At 41.4% G+C, this 18818-nt stretch overlaps 1 protein-coding gene across 1 annotated transcript in view; it reads right to left on the bottom strand.

Annotated features, from left to right (window-relative positions):
- The window catches only part of PGM2L1 (phosphoglucomutase 2 like 1), a 45353-nt gene that overhangs the window by 22212 nt on the left and 4323 nt on the right, over positions 1-18818 (bottom strand). The window contains exon 2 of the mRNA XM_009675833.2: positions 5775-5942. Within this exon, the coding sequence (XP_009674128.2) occupies positions 5775-5942 (168 nt within the window). The remainder of the gene's footprint in view (positions 1-5774; positions 5943-18818) is intronic.

Here is an 18818-nt window from a genome sequence, read left to right as displayed (position 1 = left end):
GGCTAATCTGACTTCTGCTGTAAAATTTAGCTGCGCTGATCTTTTTTAAAATGTTGCAACCTCTTTGCCCTTTCCACCAAAGAACGTGCATCAAGCATGAACAAATGGATACTGGTATCTCTTTGGAAAACCATTTCAGCCTCCGATGTAGTGTTTCTACAGTGGGATTCACAGAGAGGAAACAACTTAAACAACATGATCTTTGAATATTGATGAATTTGGAAGCTCTGCCATGGTATAATCACCACCTGAAGGTACCTCACATTGAGCTGAAATGTGCTGACATGCAAACACGTCCACGCAGCCCTAGTAACTTTTCAAGAACTTTTGTTCACAGTAGTAAAGAGATATGGGACAGGGGAATGGGAAAAGTTTGACTTGAACAAATCGAATAACATTTAAAGGGCAGAACAGTAGATTTATTATCAAAGATGCTTATTTATCTAGCAATATCTGAAGGTCAGAGCACATCTCAGAGTTTCGTCTGAATTAGTTTTTCAAACATCAGGAAACTGCATGATAAAGACAAGATTTGTGGAAGAAGCAGCATTATATTAGACAGACTGGCACTAGTTAGAGAAAACAAGCCGCAGCATTTAATTTTTTTCAGAAGCAATAGGAAGCAAGGTAAGTTCAGGCAGAACAACATACTCTTGTCCACATAAGAAAGGCAAGATGTTACAAACCATAAAACGCTCTCCTTACAAAGCTAAAACTGTTATGTACTCCTATTTCACATCGACCTCCCAAGAGCTTTGCCTCAACATCAGAGGCATCCCTTGAATGTTCGGGCAACCCTGGTATCTCTAGGATCCTGCACAAATTTCTTCTTCACCCCTTACTTCCAAAAAGCACACATCACAGATTTTTTTTTTTGGGGGGGGGGGGAGGGGGGAAGAGAGGAGGGTTTTGAGCGTACAGTGGCCTCTAATGCCAGCATCCTTCCATGTCTCCCAGCTTTCTACTTCCTCATTCCTCAAACACAGAGAAGCTCACTTATTTTTGCTGCAAAGTAAGGGTCAGTATTGATCTTTTTCACAGATTAGATCTTTTGTGATTTCTCCCCTGCACCTCCTCATCCCAGCTATTTCAGCCTAAGCATTTTTGGTACCTGCTGGGTGCCACTACAATCTAAATAACACTCTCCTCAAGGGCAAGACAACTTCACTGGTCTGCATTCATCCCTCATGTTACTGGTCACATATACCTTTTGCTCTTCCTTCAGCAGCAGGATGACATGGACTCTCCTGCAGCGTTATCTTAGATACTTGCAGCTTTTTGAGTCTCAGCCCCATGACAAGTTTAATAGTGCACCAAGAATTCTAATAGGGATGGCAAAGGTTTTAGGGCTCTCAGAGCTTGGACTTCCCTTTGATAACACCTATCCTGGCACTGCAGACTACAAATAAAAGCCCACTACTTTGTTAACCAATAGTAACAGCTCTCCTTAGTCAACACTACTGTAACTACCATACGGTCTCCCTGAAAACTCAACCCTCTACTCAAGCTCACACCTATTCATCTCCCATTCTCAAAGGGCGTTCAGTACCTCCAACACTCCCTCTCAGGATAAGTCCTTTCTTTTAAAAAAGTTTCCCAATTTAAAGAGTTTCTATTTTCTCTTTTTGGGAATCAGTTTTTGATAGCGTCCCCACCTAATTTCTCCTGAGATATGTGAATAGCTTCATGTTCAGCTATTGCTTCCAAAGTGAAGGTATACAGGTCAACATCTTGTCATTACATACTTGGTGATAATTAGTAACTTAATAGCAAACATCAGCATACAAATGCTAACTGTCTCAGTGGATCTAAAAAAATTACTTCGGAGTATCACAAATATTTATACTGCTGCACAGCTCAGGTGATATTTTTAAGCAAAGTTCAGGGTATGCTTAGAACAGATGGATCTAGTCTACGTCTACTCCCGTGTATTAAATAATCATCTTGCTTGTCCAATCCTCTGTGATTAATTAAAAAAAAAAGAGGGGAAAATGGTGGTATCAAGGACACAACAGAAAGATTTTTGGTGGATGATCAAAGAGATATTAACAGCTTTATGAAGTCTTGTATTTAAATCTTTCAGTTATTGATGTTAAGGTTTGCTTACATAGCAACAAGAAATTTAGAGCAATGATGCAAAGCTAACTGTTTTTGTCACTGTAGAGGTCAGTGATGGATTACTTATCTATTAATAAAAGCAACCAGTTCAACAGGACAGAAGCAATATTTGAGCAGAAAAATCTAGGCTTTATGCACAAGTTAAGTACCATGATCATCAGAAGAGTCAAAAGTAACTTCTGGATATTTTACATCTTTCTGGATTTGACTTTGCATGATATCAGTTTAATCATGCAAGTGAAAAACACAGCATGCATGGAAACATGCATCTTAAGCTTTATTTCAATTGAATCACATATTTTGATTACACTAAAGTCTATTTTGAACAACCATTTATTCCTGAAGCAGGTAAGCACTGATTTAGAGAGACAAGGTTATCCATTTCCAGATAAGTTTCAGCATAACTCTTCTAATGTCATTAGACTCTGAAAGAAGAAGACTAGAGATACGCAAGCAAACAGATTAAATCTGATGCAATTTACTTCAGAAACAAGTTTTAATCTTATTCCCAGAGACTGCTTTATCTAACTTGATTGGCTGCTTTGATAATCAACTAAAAATAGAACCTCTCCAGAGCTGGCAAATAAGTTCCAGCAAGTTTGCTACCTTCAGTAACCTTTAAGGCCCATGAAACTGAACTCGCTGAGATTCCCTGCTGACCAAAATGAAACTTTTCACTTTCTGCCAAGAACGCCTATCAGCCAGCTGATCCAAGCTCAGTCACGCTTTCAAGAGACTCAAAACACAAAGGCAGCATGCAATTTTCAGGCGCTTGGAGCATGAACAGCTCCAAATTCAACAGACTGCACAGGCCAAAAAGTGAAGTCACTATTATTAACTTCTGCATTATAAAGATTTTTACTTTGCTCCTAAGGAAAGGGGAATTGTTCAAAGCAACATCAATAGTCGCAACAAATCCATCACTGGCAAAAAGCCACTAGTTTTTAACTAATTTTTTGCTTAACCTCTTCAGCTCATTCCCTCAAAATCCACTAGATCAGAGAAGACCTCTTGTACCACAACATTCATCTGTGCTAATATGGTACAGTACTTACAGCAGATGAGTTTAGCATGCAAGAGGTCAGTGAGGCCTGAACTGAAGGAAATATCATTCTAGATATGTTTAATTTAGAGGGTAGAAACCTAAAGCAAGCTTTTATTACGCCTGGGACTAAACTGAAAAGAAAGAGAGACTGGTAAAATGCAAGTTCCATTTTTAAAGCCAGTCAATGAGTTCCAATACGCTATTTCTCTTTCTTTAAAAGCCCGTATAAACAAGAGCTATCGGAATTTCATTTTACCACGAAAGTTGGGATTCCACTTTGACATACTAGTAATGCCTAAGTTGTACAACAGCTTTAATAGAGTCCTAGCTGTTCCAAATTTTAAGCATGCCACTTTACTTTAAGCCAACAGAAAATAAGTTTCACTTATATCTACTTAAGGACTTGTACGAGAGTATTAGCCTGTAAAGAGAAGATTATTTGAAAATGTTTAAGTATATAGTATTACGATGAGAGATTTTAATAAACCTCTGTAAATCATGTAATAAAACATACCTTATCTTATGGTTGAAGTTCCATTCATAAAAAAGTAAGCTGACAGGGCAGATAAGATTTAATAGGTTTATCATAACGAAAACTTGCACTTGCTATTGATATTCCAAGTACATTAAATGGTTACAAACATATCACGGGTCATTGCATTTTCAGTACAACGGTGGGGACAGATAAGGTGCTGAAGTATGTTTAATACTCACAATCCAAATCCATTTGTATTTTGTATGATCATAAGGAAAGAAACCACGGAACATCCATTTTCTAACTCATGCTATTTGTTTTCAAATCTAACTCTTCCTTTTCTTCCCTCCCCTTCTTTCACTTGCATGGAAGAGAGCTATATTTCGCAGATTAGAAATCCAACTACTTATTGCTTAATATTTACTACAATGGAGCAAGTGCAAGCAGGACTATCAAAGTTCAGAAGGATAATTTAACATGACTACCACCCTGGATAAATCAACGTTAAAGCTCAGACTCTTCTTTAACATACTCAAATCCTGGACAACATCAGATCATTGTGAAACGTACTCTGAATTCATTCATTATGAAGTTTAGTTGCAAAGATTAAATATTTTATCTGCTTACTTGGGGGAATAAATGTGATAAAGGAATGCATCAGCTGAAAAAGACACTGGTACAATAAGCTAAGCAAATGCAAGAAAAAAAGCCATTATGAGACCCCAAAATAGAAAAGGAGCATGGAGCACTTTTGATCAATAACCAAATCACCATTAACTCTTCCTTCCAAAGGTGTTTATTGAAAAGGTAGGAAAGAAAGCTGATAACAAGATACCGAGTTCTTTGAGAAAGAATATATAAAGCTACCCTGAACAAAACAGTGCTGCAAAGAACAGCAGAAGTGATTAAGCCTTATATAATCAAAAAGTTGATTTACTTGGATAATCAACGTACATACAACTCACTAACATTGCTTGAGAGATACGCAGGGAGATGGGTAAAAGTCAGGTCATATTCCATCCCTCTTCTGCCATACTACACCAAAAATCAACACAGAGAAGACAGAAGGGTGCAAGACATTTGAAGAAACAAGTTCAGAAAGTTGTATTTCTGGTTGTTAATCAACTTAAACAGCAAGTCAAAGCAAACTAAAAACTGGTTCAAGCAAAGGATGTTTCAAAAGAAGGTGTTTCTGCCACCAGTCTTCCCTACCACAGCACTGACATCAATCATTACCCCATGGCAGCGTCTATCCAGCTCATCTCCATGTACCAACTTCTGTGCCCTTCTGAATGTATTCCTAGCACTACCACCACCACATTGGACCCCGATCTCTAGCAGAGGAACAGGAAGTTAGGACTAAGGCCTCCATGGTCAAAACTTTACCCCACACGCAGAGCTAGCTCACAAGACCCTTTCCAATTTATTCCTAAAATAAAACAGCCTGGGTTACCAGACCAGCTAACCAGTAGTTATTGCCCTGAACCAGTTATAAAACTAGCAACTTCAGGCACAGCTGAATACAAATAAAAAAAAAAAAAAATCAGTGTGCTACACCTACCCCCTACCCAACACTGCAACAACGCAACAATCCCTGAACCCAGTACTATCAACTACTGATACTGGAAGCCTAACCCCCAAGCTAACCATTAGACAATACAGATGATCTTCATAGTCAGTCTACGTTTTCTTTTTCATCTTACCTTCTGTTCATTTTCCTAGTAAAACCTGCTAGTTACCCAGGGCAAGTTTTTTGCATAGTTGTTCACAACATGGGCTAAAAATGAAAGAAAAGGTTTATTTGGTTGGAAGGTGGTCTTTTGTTTGTTTGTTTGTTGCCAAATACTAAAGGCTCTCAGGACAGCCAACGATTTCCAACTTCAGAGCAGTAAAATAGACTTTAACTACTGGCCAAACCCCAGGTGAAGGGATTATATTCCACCTGCTAGAATGGCCAGTTAAACCTGCTCAAGCTACTTCATTTTCTTTCAGTTCTAAAAGATTTCATACTATCACCTGATATTGTTAGTGGCTGCTGTGTTTCACTTCTGAGCTTGTATTTCAGGGGGACGTTATATGAGCCAAATAGTTACTGTGAAATCATTCAGTTCTCTCATATTCTGCTATCAAACTTACCTGTGTTGACTGGATCACTGTAAGATCATTAATGTAGCAAAAGCCTGCTCCCATAGCAGAGCGAAGCCCAGCAGTCCCAAAGGTCAACCGGCAGCAGAGACGATCCCGTAATTCCTTATGCTTTCCATCCTGTAGCAAGCTTTCAATCTGTTCTTTTGTTTTGGGGTTCTGCAAAAAAACATTAAAGGTCTTCATTCAGTTCCTGACATCATTACAGCAGCTTCCCAATTCAAACAGTTTTGAGTGCTGCAGTGCAACAAGTTCTTCCTGTTCTATAAAATTTCAGTCTACACAAACTAACCTACACTGTAACTGCTATTTGTATGGTACTTTCTCTTCTTTATCATCCTTACTTATAAAAGATTCAAGAGCTGTTGCAGCCATTCATATCCTGATAAGTCCACCTAGTCATTAACACGCTTTTCAGCGACGTGAGGCCTGTTAGCAAGGGACACAGTGACTTTAGAACAGGTTTTCAAAGGCAGGTAGCACAAGTTAATTCTCAACCTCTGCTGTTGAAGATAGACAAAAAACCCTAACTTCAAAGCAGTATTTCTTTCCTCCCCACCCACACAGGAAAGCTCTGCAAACAAGCATAGTGAAATAAAGCTAATATTGTAAAGCCATAAAGAAAAGCTGTCCTTTCAAGTTACATTAATCTTTACCAAGGTGGGTATAAGACAGTCAAAGCCCACGTTTACCACAGACTGTCAAACAAAAACACGTATTTTCCCTGGACAGAAAATCCCAGCCATTTTTGACACTTTCACTGCTTAACATATACACTGGCTATGAACAGGTTAAAAAGAAAGTTTAAAAGTGCTACTCCTTCTGCAGGTAAGAGGAAAATACCATATACACCATTATATCATTTTAATACCCATTTTTACTACTGCCCAACATTGCTCTTTACATTCAAGCAGGATGCTAAGCTAAGCTACTGTTGTTATGGGACCCATTGCCAATATTCCTAATTTGTCTTCTCAAAACGTTATACCGTGGGACTCAGTTCATTATTAGTATATGCCCTCAAAACATTTAAGATTTACCAAACAAACTATGAAGGATGCATTCAGTGACTTGTATTGATAGAATACCAGTTTCTGAAAGATGCTGCTATCTTATCTATACCATTACTCTAATGGTCAGATTTTTAACTGTATTTAGGTGGGTCTCAGGAATTTCATCAGTAAAACCAGAGAATTAAAAACAAACTTCCACAATTCCTTAAAAGTTCTGAAAGAATATAGTTAATGCACAGTACAGGATACAACCATTAAGCAAAGAGAATTCCCCAGAGAAGTCACTGAATTTACTTCTAAAAGCTAGCATCTTTCTTAAGGAAAAAAAAATTCTATCCCCAAAAGCAGTACTCATGCCACTAAAACATAACATTTTGTTGGTCTTAATGAACGTAAAGACAGCAGTTGCTTTATGATTTGCCCCTAAAACCAACAAAATATACACCCATTAACCTACCCTAAAGGAAACATCTAAAAATAGAATACGAGGTAAATCAGGTAATTTGATGCCTGGAACTATATAAACACACTTATGGTTCATAGAGAAGGGCCAGAGATATTTTCCCTTTCTGGTCTCATTGTCCTCTGGCAGCTACACCATTTCACCCATACTTGCATAGCTCTTTCATATTGAAAGCTCTCTACAGTTACCTACTTATGTCTGTACATATTGCAATGTACTGGGCATATCACAGCGAGGACTTGTCATTGGCTGCTCTGCGGTTACCTGAAAGAGGCCATACCAGATCAGCATCCCATCTGACAACAACTGTCAGCGGCTGCCTAGAAGAAGGCATAAGGACCGTGCAATTATAGCAAGAAGTTGAGAAAATATTCAAGGAGGGTATCCATATTTCCTATGAAGGAAGTTCCTGATCAGCACAGCAGCACTTCCTTATACAAGAAACAAAACAGAAAACAAAAAAATGAACACCACACACGTCTGTACAAAATATTTTTAAAATTGTCATTCCACACCTCTATTATTTAAAACCCATGACTAAAATGAATGGGCACCTGACATGGAGAAAATTTCACCAAATGCAATAGAAGAAAACAGTTCCTCCCTTCCAACCTGAAACCCACTCAATTTTGAACAGACATTCAGTCACTTCATTTATGAAAGCAGAATATCAGCTTTTGCCATTTCCATGTGGAGAGAATACACTTAGTACCATTCACAGTTCAGCTGAGGCAGCAATCAGGCATATCTCTGAAAGACTTCATTCCAGTATTCACCTTAGGGCCCACCTCATAGGAAATGTGACGATTCTATAATCTCCCTCACATACATCCTGACTCTTCAATAAAAGAATGAGTAGATTAATAGTATCACTTGTTTTTCATAAGCAACGCTTACAAGGCAATCATATGCAACGTTATGGAGCAAGCTGGATATAAGAACCAACAAGACACTGATTATTGAAATTGTCCTCCGTTCTTTCAGTAGTTTCATAAACTTGCATTATTGTCAAAGCCATGAACATCCAAGTGTACAAGAACGCACAAATGCATTCCTATTTGTTCCTCGTAGTTGTTCTATATCTTCAACTCATATTTAGCTAGAAAAGCACAGGGCAAAACAGGGCAAATTAAGACTAATCATCTATGATAATGAGAAATAGATAGTCACAGTAATACCAACCATATTACCCTGGACACACTTAGGGAGAAGAAAGAAAAATGATATAAGAATATGGATGTCTGTCCTTTTACGACATGTACTAACAGGAAGTGATACACCCATAGGAAGCTGTTTTGAAAGAAGTGGATGAATAAGTACAATACCCTATAACATACATATTTTGAAGGATCTGTAAATTCATTTGGTCATCAAGAAACTCGGTTCCATCTACCTACATTCAGTTTGGACAAGACAGAATTTACAGCTCCTATAAATACACTGCAACCAAGGTCAGGCTTGCCAATAACACAGACCCATCAAGAATTCAATCAATACACAGCTGTAAAGAGCAATGAATCCTGATGACAGCTATAGAACAGTATAGCTCAGGCTGCACAAGAGGTTCCCTCAAAGGGTGTTGCTTAAAGTGGGCTCCTAAACTAGAGTTAAAAAAGGCAGGTGGAGTCTAAAAGGCAAGAGTGAAATACCCCTGACATTTATAATATAGAGGTCAGCCAGCTTCAGATCCCACACCGCCTGACACAAGGTAGCCTCTGCAGCACAGGGAAAAGTGTCCTGCAAGGTGAAAGGTTCTTTAGGAGGGTTTGAAAAGTGCAGGGGAAAAAGGTGATAGGAGCTAGATAATCTTTTCATTAGGGGAAAAAAAATACAAATAAAACTAGTTCAAAAATCTGAAAGTATTTTCATTGCTTGACAATAGATCTTAAATACTAGAAAAAGTGGCATGTAAATTTAAAATAGATTTTAATGTCTGTGCCTTAAAATAAAAAGTCAAGTCATTATTATTCAGACTCTTGGATGGCTCTGCAACCAAAGCTTGACATTTCCCATAAGACAGCTAAAAAAGCCTCAAAATAAAACAAAAACAATAGGGTGCTACAAATACTAAATTTAGAAAGCAAAAGTCTCTCTCTTCAGGCTGTTCATTGGAAGTCAATCAGAAAACAAATAACTAAACTGAAGAAGTTTCTGTTTAAGGTAAGAGTAAAAAAAACCCCAAAATACCATTTCCACACTATCACAATTGGATAAATAATTTTGCTTTAAAATATGATTATTAAATCACACAGCTTCTTTAATAGCTTTTTTAGGACAGGCAGCATTGCTTGCCTGCAAGAATGTAATAATATGTAGTATATTACACTGTTCATAGTCTTCAGTTTTTGCAAGACTGAGGCAAGCCTTTACTGAAGCTAGAACTCAGGCATTTATTTTACTAGTAAAATAACATGCAATTTTTTTATTGGAGTTACCTAATTTATTTTCTAGGAAACAAAAACAAGTCACCCAAAATAGTGTCCAAATAGTATTCTCATTTGCTCAGGTCACATTCATTTACCTAAAAATTTCCTATAATAAGAAAAGTAGGAAACCAAGGGGAAAAAAAAAAGTTACAAGCTACTAAAGAAGAAAATTCCAAATCTTTTAACAGATGATGTGAAACTCATGGGGCAAGAGGAAGAAGGGATTTTACATAAGTTCACACAAATAAATTCAGATAGAGTGATGATCTGTTTCATGCTGTGGGCTATACATTCAATAGCATTAGAAATCTGACCTCAAGACAACTGTTATCACAACTGTTTGTGACACGATCCTTATTATTTCTCATTGTTTAAGAAAATATTCCTTTAAATTTCTCAGAATTTTTCTCTGAGTTAGAGCCTCAGTGCCTGTGTTCAGTTTATCTTCTTGCACATATAGCTTATATAGAAAAAAAGTTTACCGTACTAAATTGAGTATTTTGCACTGGAGTAAAGGAGGGCTAAAACATAAATATAGCTGTGACTGCTGAAATCTAATTCTACTGCAAACTATCAAAAATCAGTTTTCTGTTGTTTTGCTTTAAAGTTATGAAATAAAATAATGCATTGAAAGTTTTACAGTAGCTCTTAAGATTTATTTTTCAAAGCTGAACAGTTTTAAGGTTAAAACACACAATAAAGTTAGTATTGGAGACTGGGAATATGAAGAAGAAAGCCTAGTATGCCTTTATACAAAGTACATTTTCTGTAAGTCATTAGTATTGCTGCACAGTTACTTTCCATCAACACTGAATTTTCTGCCATGTGAAGCTAGAGACACTAAAGGGTATAAAGGATTAGTCAAGCTCTGCAGCGTTCCACTGCCTTTCTAAGTTCCGAGGAAATATTATCGATCCAAACTGTGGATACAATTAGATGCTAAGATAAGATGCTCACCCACAGCTTTAGGAAGTTAATTAAATTATACAAAGAGAACTAACTATAAAGGATCACTACTTAGAAGAGAATTTCTCAAGCTGCTAAAGCCAAGAAAGGTAGCAGTTAGTTCCAAACTCAATTAGTTTAAAAACACAAGCTTAGAAAAACTGAAGTGCCCCCTCTTAACAGTTGCCTGGATTAGTATGTCAACAAACTCCATTAACCGCAACACAGAAGCCTAGTGTAAGCAAAACAGAAGTTCCTTAGAAATTATCAAGTAAAGCGTTTGCACTTTCTTTTTAATGTCCTTAAAAAAAAAAAAAAGGCTATTCTGCTTAAAAGATGAGAGGCTTCAGGTAGCTTCATACAAAAATACTCATTTCTTAACAAAATGAGTGCTCTAACATATCTTTCCATCTCCAATGGCTCTAACAAAGCAATTCACCTGATGTCCCATGTTAAACATCAGTAACCAATCCCACAGGCTCCGGTGCCAAAAACAACAGCATATGGTGTTCCACAAAGCCTTTGGCCTTCCTTGCACGGCCTGCAGACCCACAGGAGTTGTGCCACCCTCTGCCACGAGACAAGGGACACACTTCTCAGTAGTTCTTTTCTTCTCCAGTATGCAGAAGCAGTACACACCGCAGTCACCTCCTAAAGGACTCAGATGGGCAACTAAGCCAAGGTGCCTTGGACCCAGCGCTCCTCACGCTTCTCCCAGCACTCACTGAATCATCACGGCATTCAGACAAGCATCTCTCTGGTTCTAGATCTCCGATTCCCTATTGCCTAATCATTCTGAGAAGCGAAACTCCGCACGCAGTTACAGCAAAAGAGCTTTACACACACCTTCCCTACATTTCACCTCATCTGACTGAGGGAAAACCATACCTCTCCTCCCACTAGGCAAGCCACAGCTCCTGGAAGGCTGTGACAAAGCCCACATCCTCCAAAAGACTGTCATTAAGAAGCCCTTAGGTCAGACTTTCTGCAAGGGTAACAGCACTTGTCAGGTAATAGTTCACTTACTGGTCCATGAAAGTGGCTGGCCTACAGGATATTTTATACTACATCATGCAGATGTGTTTCAGCTGGGAATGGTTTGGTTCTCCACCCAAATGCAGATGAAGTAAGGTGCGTTGTTCAGGCAGATCCACAAGACATCAAACAAAGTGATGGTCTACAAGCTCCCTGAAGACACCTGCCTGACACTTCTTCCTCCCAACACAGTCCCACAAGACCACCGCAGGTCTCAGTGCCTGGAAGAACCACACATTTACAATGTCCAGACTGCTGAGGAAGGTAGGTACTTACTGATAGAACTGCACTTGTTCCAGGTCTGCTACCAAGGCACAGACATCAACAACCAGTCCCTCCACTGAAGGCCACAGACGCAGCAGGTGAGCCATCACAAACTTAGCAAACCCCAGCACCTCATGTCCCAGGTCTAGAGAGTGCAGCATCATCACTCCAGCCACTTTACAGGCACCTCTGGTGAAGCAGATCCTGCTGTCCCATTCCAGCTGCCAGCTAGGCTTGACAGACAGATCCCTGCAAAGTCTCCTTCAGGACAGCCACAGACTAAACTCCTCCCAAAGGAAGGTGACTACCTGGCTCCCATGCAGCTTCATCCCACACTCCTAGCTGTATTAAGTATGCTATTTCAAGGTATTTCACGAGGAGAAGGTTAGGAGCCTCATGGCCAGAGGTGGTGCTGCCATTCATAGCCGCAGCATCACGCGGTTGCTAGGGACAGGAAGCGCAGAGGATGTAGGTATGCAGGTACAGAGCAGTGTTCCACCCTTTGAGTCCCAACCTCTTCTTGAACAGGGCCCCCACAGGCCATAGGATGAGGGCCAGCAATATCTTCTTGCCAGTGATAAGTCTTCTCTAGGAAGCAACACAGCTTGTCTGTTGGCACTGTCACAGGCCCAAGCAAGCCCCCAGGTCACCCTCATCCTTCAGCTGCACTGCCTTTGAATTGGGGTTTTTCTACCTCACTTGCAGTTGATAAAATCCCTAGCACAGAACCACCTGCACACCCCGACACCACTTCATCCTCTGGCCCCAGGGTGACTAGAAAGGGCATCCTCTTTTGGGGGAACAAGGTGGAGAAAAGCAAACCCTACCTCCTCGTGGTCATCCCCTGAAGAAGGGGTGGGGACAGCAAAGCAGCTCAGGGAACAAAGTGTAGGTGTAAGAGCCTCAGCAGCTATGCCAGTAAGGTACAGCATCACTGCTGGAGACACAGAGGTCAGGAGACACAGGGAAAGGTGCTGTGGTGAGCTCAGTGCCTGAAGCTTTAGCATACCACCAGGTCTTGTATGTGTTTTTTCTAGGGTCCAGGAGAAGTGGTGACTCATCTGGCCTAGATACACCACAAGGTTCAGGGTCTGAATGCCAGTTAAGAGTTTCTCCACCAGTGTCCTGTGAAACCAGGCACATGGAAGAAATAGGGGATATCCCAGTAACTAGCCTTAAGTTGCTGTCCCAGAATAGGAAGTGGTTAGGGAAGGGGAAAGAAGAAGAGACCAAATTCATTTCAGTACCAGGCTGAAGCCTGCTGGCAAAAGGTAGTACTCCCCCTGGCTAACGCAGGCTAGCCCCAAGCCCCGACCTCCTCAAAGATAACAGCCAGATCCCCTGCCATGACAGAGGAATTCTCCCTGGCAGCCACCAAGAAAATCTCTACCTCACTGCCAAACCGTTGGATCAAACCTACGGCAGTGGGTAAAAAGCGAGGTGAACCATCTCCAAGGCCTCTCTGACTGTGCGACTTTGGGAATGGGGGCAGGATTGTGCACAGCCCACAGGCCCAACAGTAGTCTTATCTGGTACCAGGGGAAGGGTTTTCACTCCATGAGAAGCATGCACCGAAACCATACCGATCACACTTACCACCTAACACAAGGATCCAGCTCTCCCTACTGGTGAGCCCTGAGGGCTGGCCAGCAGACCTGGGTGCAGGGGCCCAGGCAACGATACATGAGAGGCAAGAATTATTAGAAGATATCCAGGTGAGAGAGAAAGCCACCCCTCTTCCACATAGGATACCCTCAGGGATTCCGCAAGGACCCTTGCCTTCCCCCTGCCCTTGGTGGCTTTCATAGGGTAGCTTGCTGAGATAAGTGTATGTGTGCACAGACCCGAGCTCAGCCTGTAAGCAAGCTTATTCAGTGGTGCCACAGAAGACAGACACATTCAGGCACAACAGGCTGCCCACAGTGAGATCAGCCCTTCCTTTGGTCTGGAAGGGGAGAGCACTGCCCACCCACCCAGGCAAGGGCAGTCTTTCTGGACTCGGCGTGATATCTGGCAGAGTAAGCGCTAGGTCTCCTCCAGGAAGTAACGCATCCAAGGGAACCACAATATGGGAAAACAGAAGATCCTCCAAAGCATCTGAGCCTCACACAGCTACTGACATTTAGAGAATGACTTGCTGGTGGAAAAAGAGCACGCGGTGAAGGGCAGAGTCCTTGAAGCACAAAGGGGCCAACCTCCCACATTTGGGCAGACAGGGAAGGGAGGAGGGCAGCATTGGGGTACGTAGCCCCTACCTCTGACACCAGCAAGAAAGCTTTCCACACATCTTGCAGGCAGCCACCATGCAATAGGGCCCCAAGTCCCTTGCAGTCACACACACACACACATATAGGTCAGGAGGTGGGGTAAGGCAGCAATCAGGAGGCAACAGATGCTGTTCCTCCTGATCTGGGCAGGGAAGGGGTCTTGGCCATTGCCAGGAGCATGCAAGGAGGCAGCAGATAAGGTGACAGCAGCCAGGAGGGCCCTGGAAGGAAAGCCTCAGGCTACCTGATTATACAATATTGAGGTCAGAAGAAGGACAGGCAGGAAAATAGGTACCCATGGCTGATAGCTGGGCTAGAGTTGGGCTTCTTACCCTTTTTGTTTTCTTGGTCCTTCCTGCCCTGCCCATTTCTCAACCATAACCCCATATGTCTGCATGGGCAGTGCAGTTGTAGCAGGTACCCTATCAATAGGCACTGGGAGGGAAGAGTAGTGCTGGGAACTGCTCTAGATCCTTAGGCTGCACTAAGGAGCAGGGAGAGGATAGGTAGGAGATACAAGTTAAAAAAGGGGGTGAGGGAAGTGCACACAGGCCTGGGGGAGCAGCCGAGAGACTGGAGGGGCAGCAGACAGAGAGAGAAAGGAAATGGGTAAAGGGAAACCCACACCATAGAGAGAACCTACATGTTTTGTTCTATCTAAATGCAGGAAGAAACACAGGGCAGGCAAAGTAGGGCAACACTGTGCAAGTCTAAAGAGGATCTCTGTTCTGCCACTCTTCAAAGTTCACTGTATCCCCTGCACAGAAGGGGGTCTTTCCAGGTGAGTAATGGACAATGCTTTATCCAGGAAAAAAAGGGGGGGGGGGGTTAAAAGGATAAACAAGTATTCTTAGAATACACCAAATTCTCCCATAAATCACAAAATAATTCAGGTTAGAAGGTTTCTAGTCCAACCTCCTGCTCAAAGCAGGGCAGCTATGAGGTCAAACCAAGTTGCTCAGGGCTCTACCCAGTTGGATTTTGAAAACCTCCAAGGACAGAGGCCATACAACCTCTCCGGACCCCACTCCGCAGCTTGACTGTCCTCACAGAGGAAACATTTCTCCTTATATCCAGTCAGAGCCTCTCTTACATGCCTTTATACCCGTTATTTCTCATCCTCCCACTACACACTGCTGTGAAGGGCCTGGCTCTGTCTTACCAGTGATCTCCTTGGAGGTAAGGGAAGGCTGCTATTAGGTCCTCCCAAAGCCTTCTCTTCTCTAGGCTCAGCAGGCTCTCTCCTCCCAGAAGAGGTGCTCCAGCCCCACAACCATCTCAATGACCCTCTGCTGAACCTGCACCAGTTTGTCAATGTCTATCTTGTCCTGGGGGTCCAAAAATCAGATGCAACATTTGGATGCAGTCTAACAAGTGCTGAGTAAAGAGGGATAATCCCCTCCCTCGCTCTCCTGGCTGTGCTCTTGTTCATGCAGCCCAGGGTGTCATTGGCCACCCTTGCTGCCAGGGGACACTGCTGACTCCTCTTCAGCTTGTCGTCTGCCAAGACCCCCAGTGCCTTTTCAGCAGAGCTGAACCCTAGCTTGTACTGCCCCAGGGAGTTCTTCTATCCCAGGGGAACATTGCCTTGTTAAATTTAATAATGATCCTGTTGATCCATTCCCCTAACCTGTTCCAGTCGCTCTGAATGGCAGCTCTGCCCCTCAACTCTTACAAAAGAAAAAAAAAAGGGGGGGGGGGGCAGGGGGCCATGGCATCACCCGCAAACTTGATGAGAGTACCGTCAGAGAAGTTAATCTTCTGTTTTGAGATTTAAGTTTGTGAAGCATTCTTAATTTGTAAGTAGCTTTGAGGCTTGCAATTTGATACTTGCAAAGTAAAGAGCAACTAGAGGTCAAGCAGTGTTTTCATATCTTATTTCAAGTAGACAGCATTAAGCACATTCAGAGAATCATCTCATACCAACTCAGAAAGCAGTATTTTGCATTACAGAAACTACTAGACAGAATGAGACTATTAAAATCTCTCCTTAAGTGCTTCATATTCACTATAAAAAAATGGAAGCACAAAGAATGTAGGAGTCAGACAGGCACACTACTGCACGGGTAAGAGTCTGAAGATATAATATAGCTCCAGGATTTCCACAAGCAGCAGGAAAAAAAAGTTTTGCATTATTTTTTCCCAGGGAAATTATAGTGCCATTACATACTTGGGCAGTTTCCAGAAAGCTAATATGTTTTCTTTATAAAATGTTTTTTGCAGATTAACTGTTTGCATTCTTTTAAAACATAATGATCTGACTTTAGTTCTAAGTCTTCAGCAAGAACTTAACATAACTTGCATTGTGGGTCCTGTGGCATTAAAGTAGTTATAATGGAATTTAAGAGGGAAGTAGATTAAGTATACCTCAACATCCACAACAGGCCTAAACAGCTACTTATTAAAATCCTCTGGCAGAATCAGATGCATGACAGAACTTCGGGGTCAGGTTCTGCAGCAGCCCAATGCAGCAACTGAGATTCTGCAATGTCTCCAACACATTTAAGAAAGGCTTGATGTTTTATTTAAAGCAGCAACTGTTATATTCTCTGCCAAATTATACTCCTCCATCTTCAGTTATCCATGTACTACACAATTGTATACTGATAGAGTTGTATTCTGCTTCTTCGTACCTCATTAGGATACAGAATCTTAACAGGAGTGAGGGGCTGGCACCGAAGCAGCTACCCGTGTACCATAATTCTCCAGTCTTTTTGGCATTAGCTGAATATTTCCTATTGGTTCATTGACTTCCAGGTACATTATTAATGAATGTATTTCCTGCCAGAGCTAGGTTTCACAGCTAAAATCCTATCAAAACAATTGTCAGTTCACACTTCCCACAGTGATCATTTCTGGCTTTTGCAGGCACTACTTCCATCTGTGGCCTAGTAGGAAAATAAAAAAAATAAATTTAAAAATTAGAAAAAGAGAGAAAGCCAAAGTCTAGAAGACAAAAAGCTTTTAATATTATTTTTTGCTCCTGAGGACAGTTTTACAAGGAATGAATTCTAAGGAAATTCAACAGCCAAAGTTTAAGTGCATCAAGCATCAAGGCTTTTAAAACATTAAGTGTTTTAAGCTTTTTTGAAATGAAATCAAGTTCAGTCCCAAATACCCAAACATATAGGAGTATATACTTACAGGAACACTTAAGCAGCAGAAACGTAGTGCTGCCTGTGGCACAGCTAGTTCACCCTGCATACACAGCTTAAAACCAACATTGGCACTTGCATCGAGTTCTCACTTACAATTTCTCTAAGTTCTAGGTTCTTATTTCCTTTCGTTCAACAAGAGGGAACGTTGAGTTTCTGGTCAGCAACTGAACCAATGTTTTTATGTGAAAGTCAGCTGGGTAACTGTGGCCAAACAATTACTCAGGCTGTGATGGGAGAGGGAAGGCAATGGGAGAGCAAGTCACATGCTCTGGGTATTACCTCAGGTATTGTACTTTAGGGGTAGAAAGCTTCCTACATCAGGTCACTCGCTTGTCTCTGCTAACCCACTGGGGTACGTTTACACAGTCAATTTGTCCTGTTCCATTTTACTTCTAAACCCTGGCCCCTCGATGAGCCACAACAGCTCCATAACGGTTAGCTTCTTTTGGTAGGGAGCCCATAAGTAAAGAGGAAGCCAGTTTGAAAGAACATTTTAGGCACAGTCTACATCCATACTGTCTGTCTGGAGGGACCTGTGAAACAGTTTTGCTCCATTCACCTAAAATGGTTTTCCAACATTGTCCCCAAGGGCTCTGCACCTCATACAGTCCAAGTCTGCACACCATCAAACCCACCATCCCAGCACTTGGAACTACCAAGAGCAAATCGTGTTTCAGAGGCATAGAAGTGGCACGTCCTGTACAGTGAGCCTTGGCCAAGCACTATGTGGCATTAATATTGCCAATCCATCCTGGAGGGTAGTAGGCCGAGAACGGGATGACTACAGATACACCTCCCTGCTGGAAGTACGTGCAGGCTGCATTGCTGATGTGCCTCTTCCCTCCAAAAGAGGGATCAGCACATCATGCTCTCTGTTAGGCATACTGACACCTGGAAAACTTGCACCTGTAAGGACATATTTGTAAGGACATATTTTTACAAGCTCAGAGCTAGAATTTGTCTGGTCAGAGGCCTGCAGTCACATTTCAAAAGAACAGACTACAGAAGACCAAACACTAAGTTTGGTCTACACTTGGTAGGCAAGCAGTACCACAAACAGATTCATAGAATTTGAAGTCCTTTAATTTAATACTGTAGCTGAGTGAACAGAACAGAGGGAAGTCACAGGCAAAGTATTCCACGTTATTGCCAATTGCTGAACAATGCAGTATTTCACAGCACCCAAATTGTCCTTAGTTTTCTGCTCTTCTTGATGATTGTCAGGGCTGCATCCAGTAAACAAGAGAACATCTTTCTGCTGGCCCTTATTATTATACTTCCATTTTTGCTGCAGATTTTGTAGTTTAAAAAAAAAAATCTAATTTGACTTGTTTACAACATTAAACAAGAAACAAAACCCTCACACATCTTGTCCCTCCTTTATACAGACTGTACATAGTTTCTGTCTTTTTAAATGAAGTGTTACTACAATAGTTTTCAATTCAGTTTATAACAGCACTGCTG

The sequence above is a fragment of the Struthio camelus genome, chromosome 1 (genome assembly GCF_040807025.1).
Source record: "Struthio camelus isolate bStrCam1 chromosome 1, bStrCam1.hap1, whole genome shotgun sequence".
Classification (NCBI taxonomy): Eukaryota; Metazoa; Chordata; class Aves; order Struthioniformes; family Struthionidae; genus Struthio; species Struthio camelus.
This window is presented reverse-complemented; position numbering and strand designations above follow the sequence as displayed.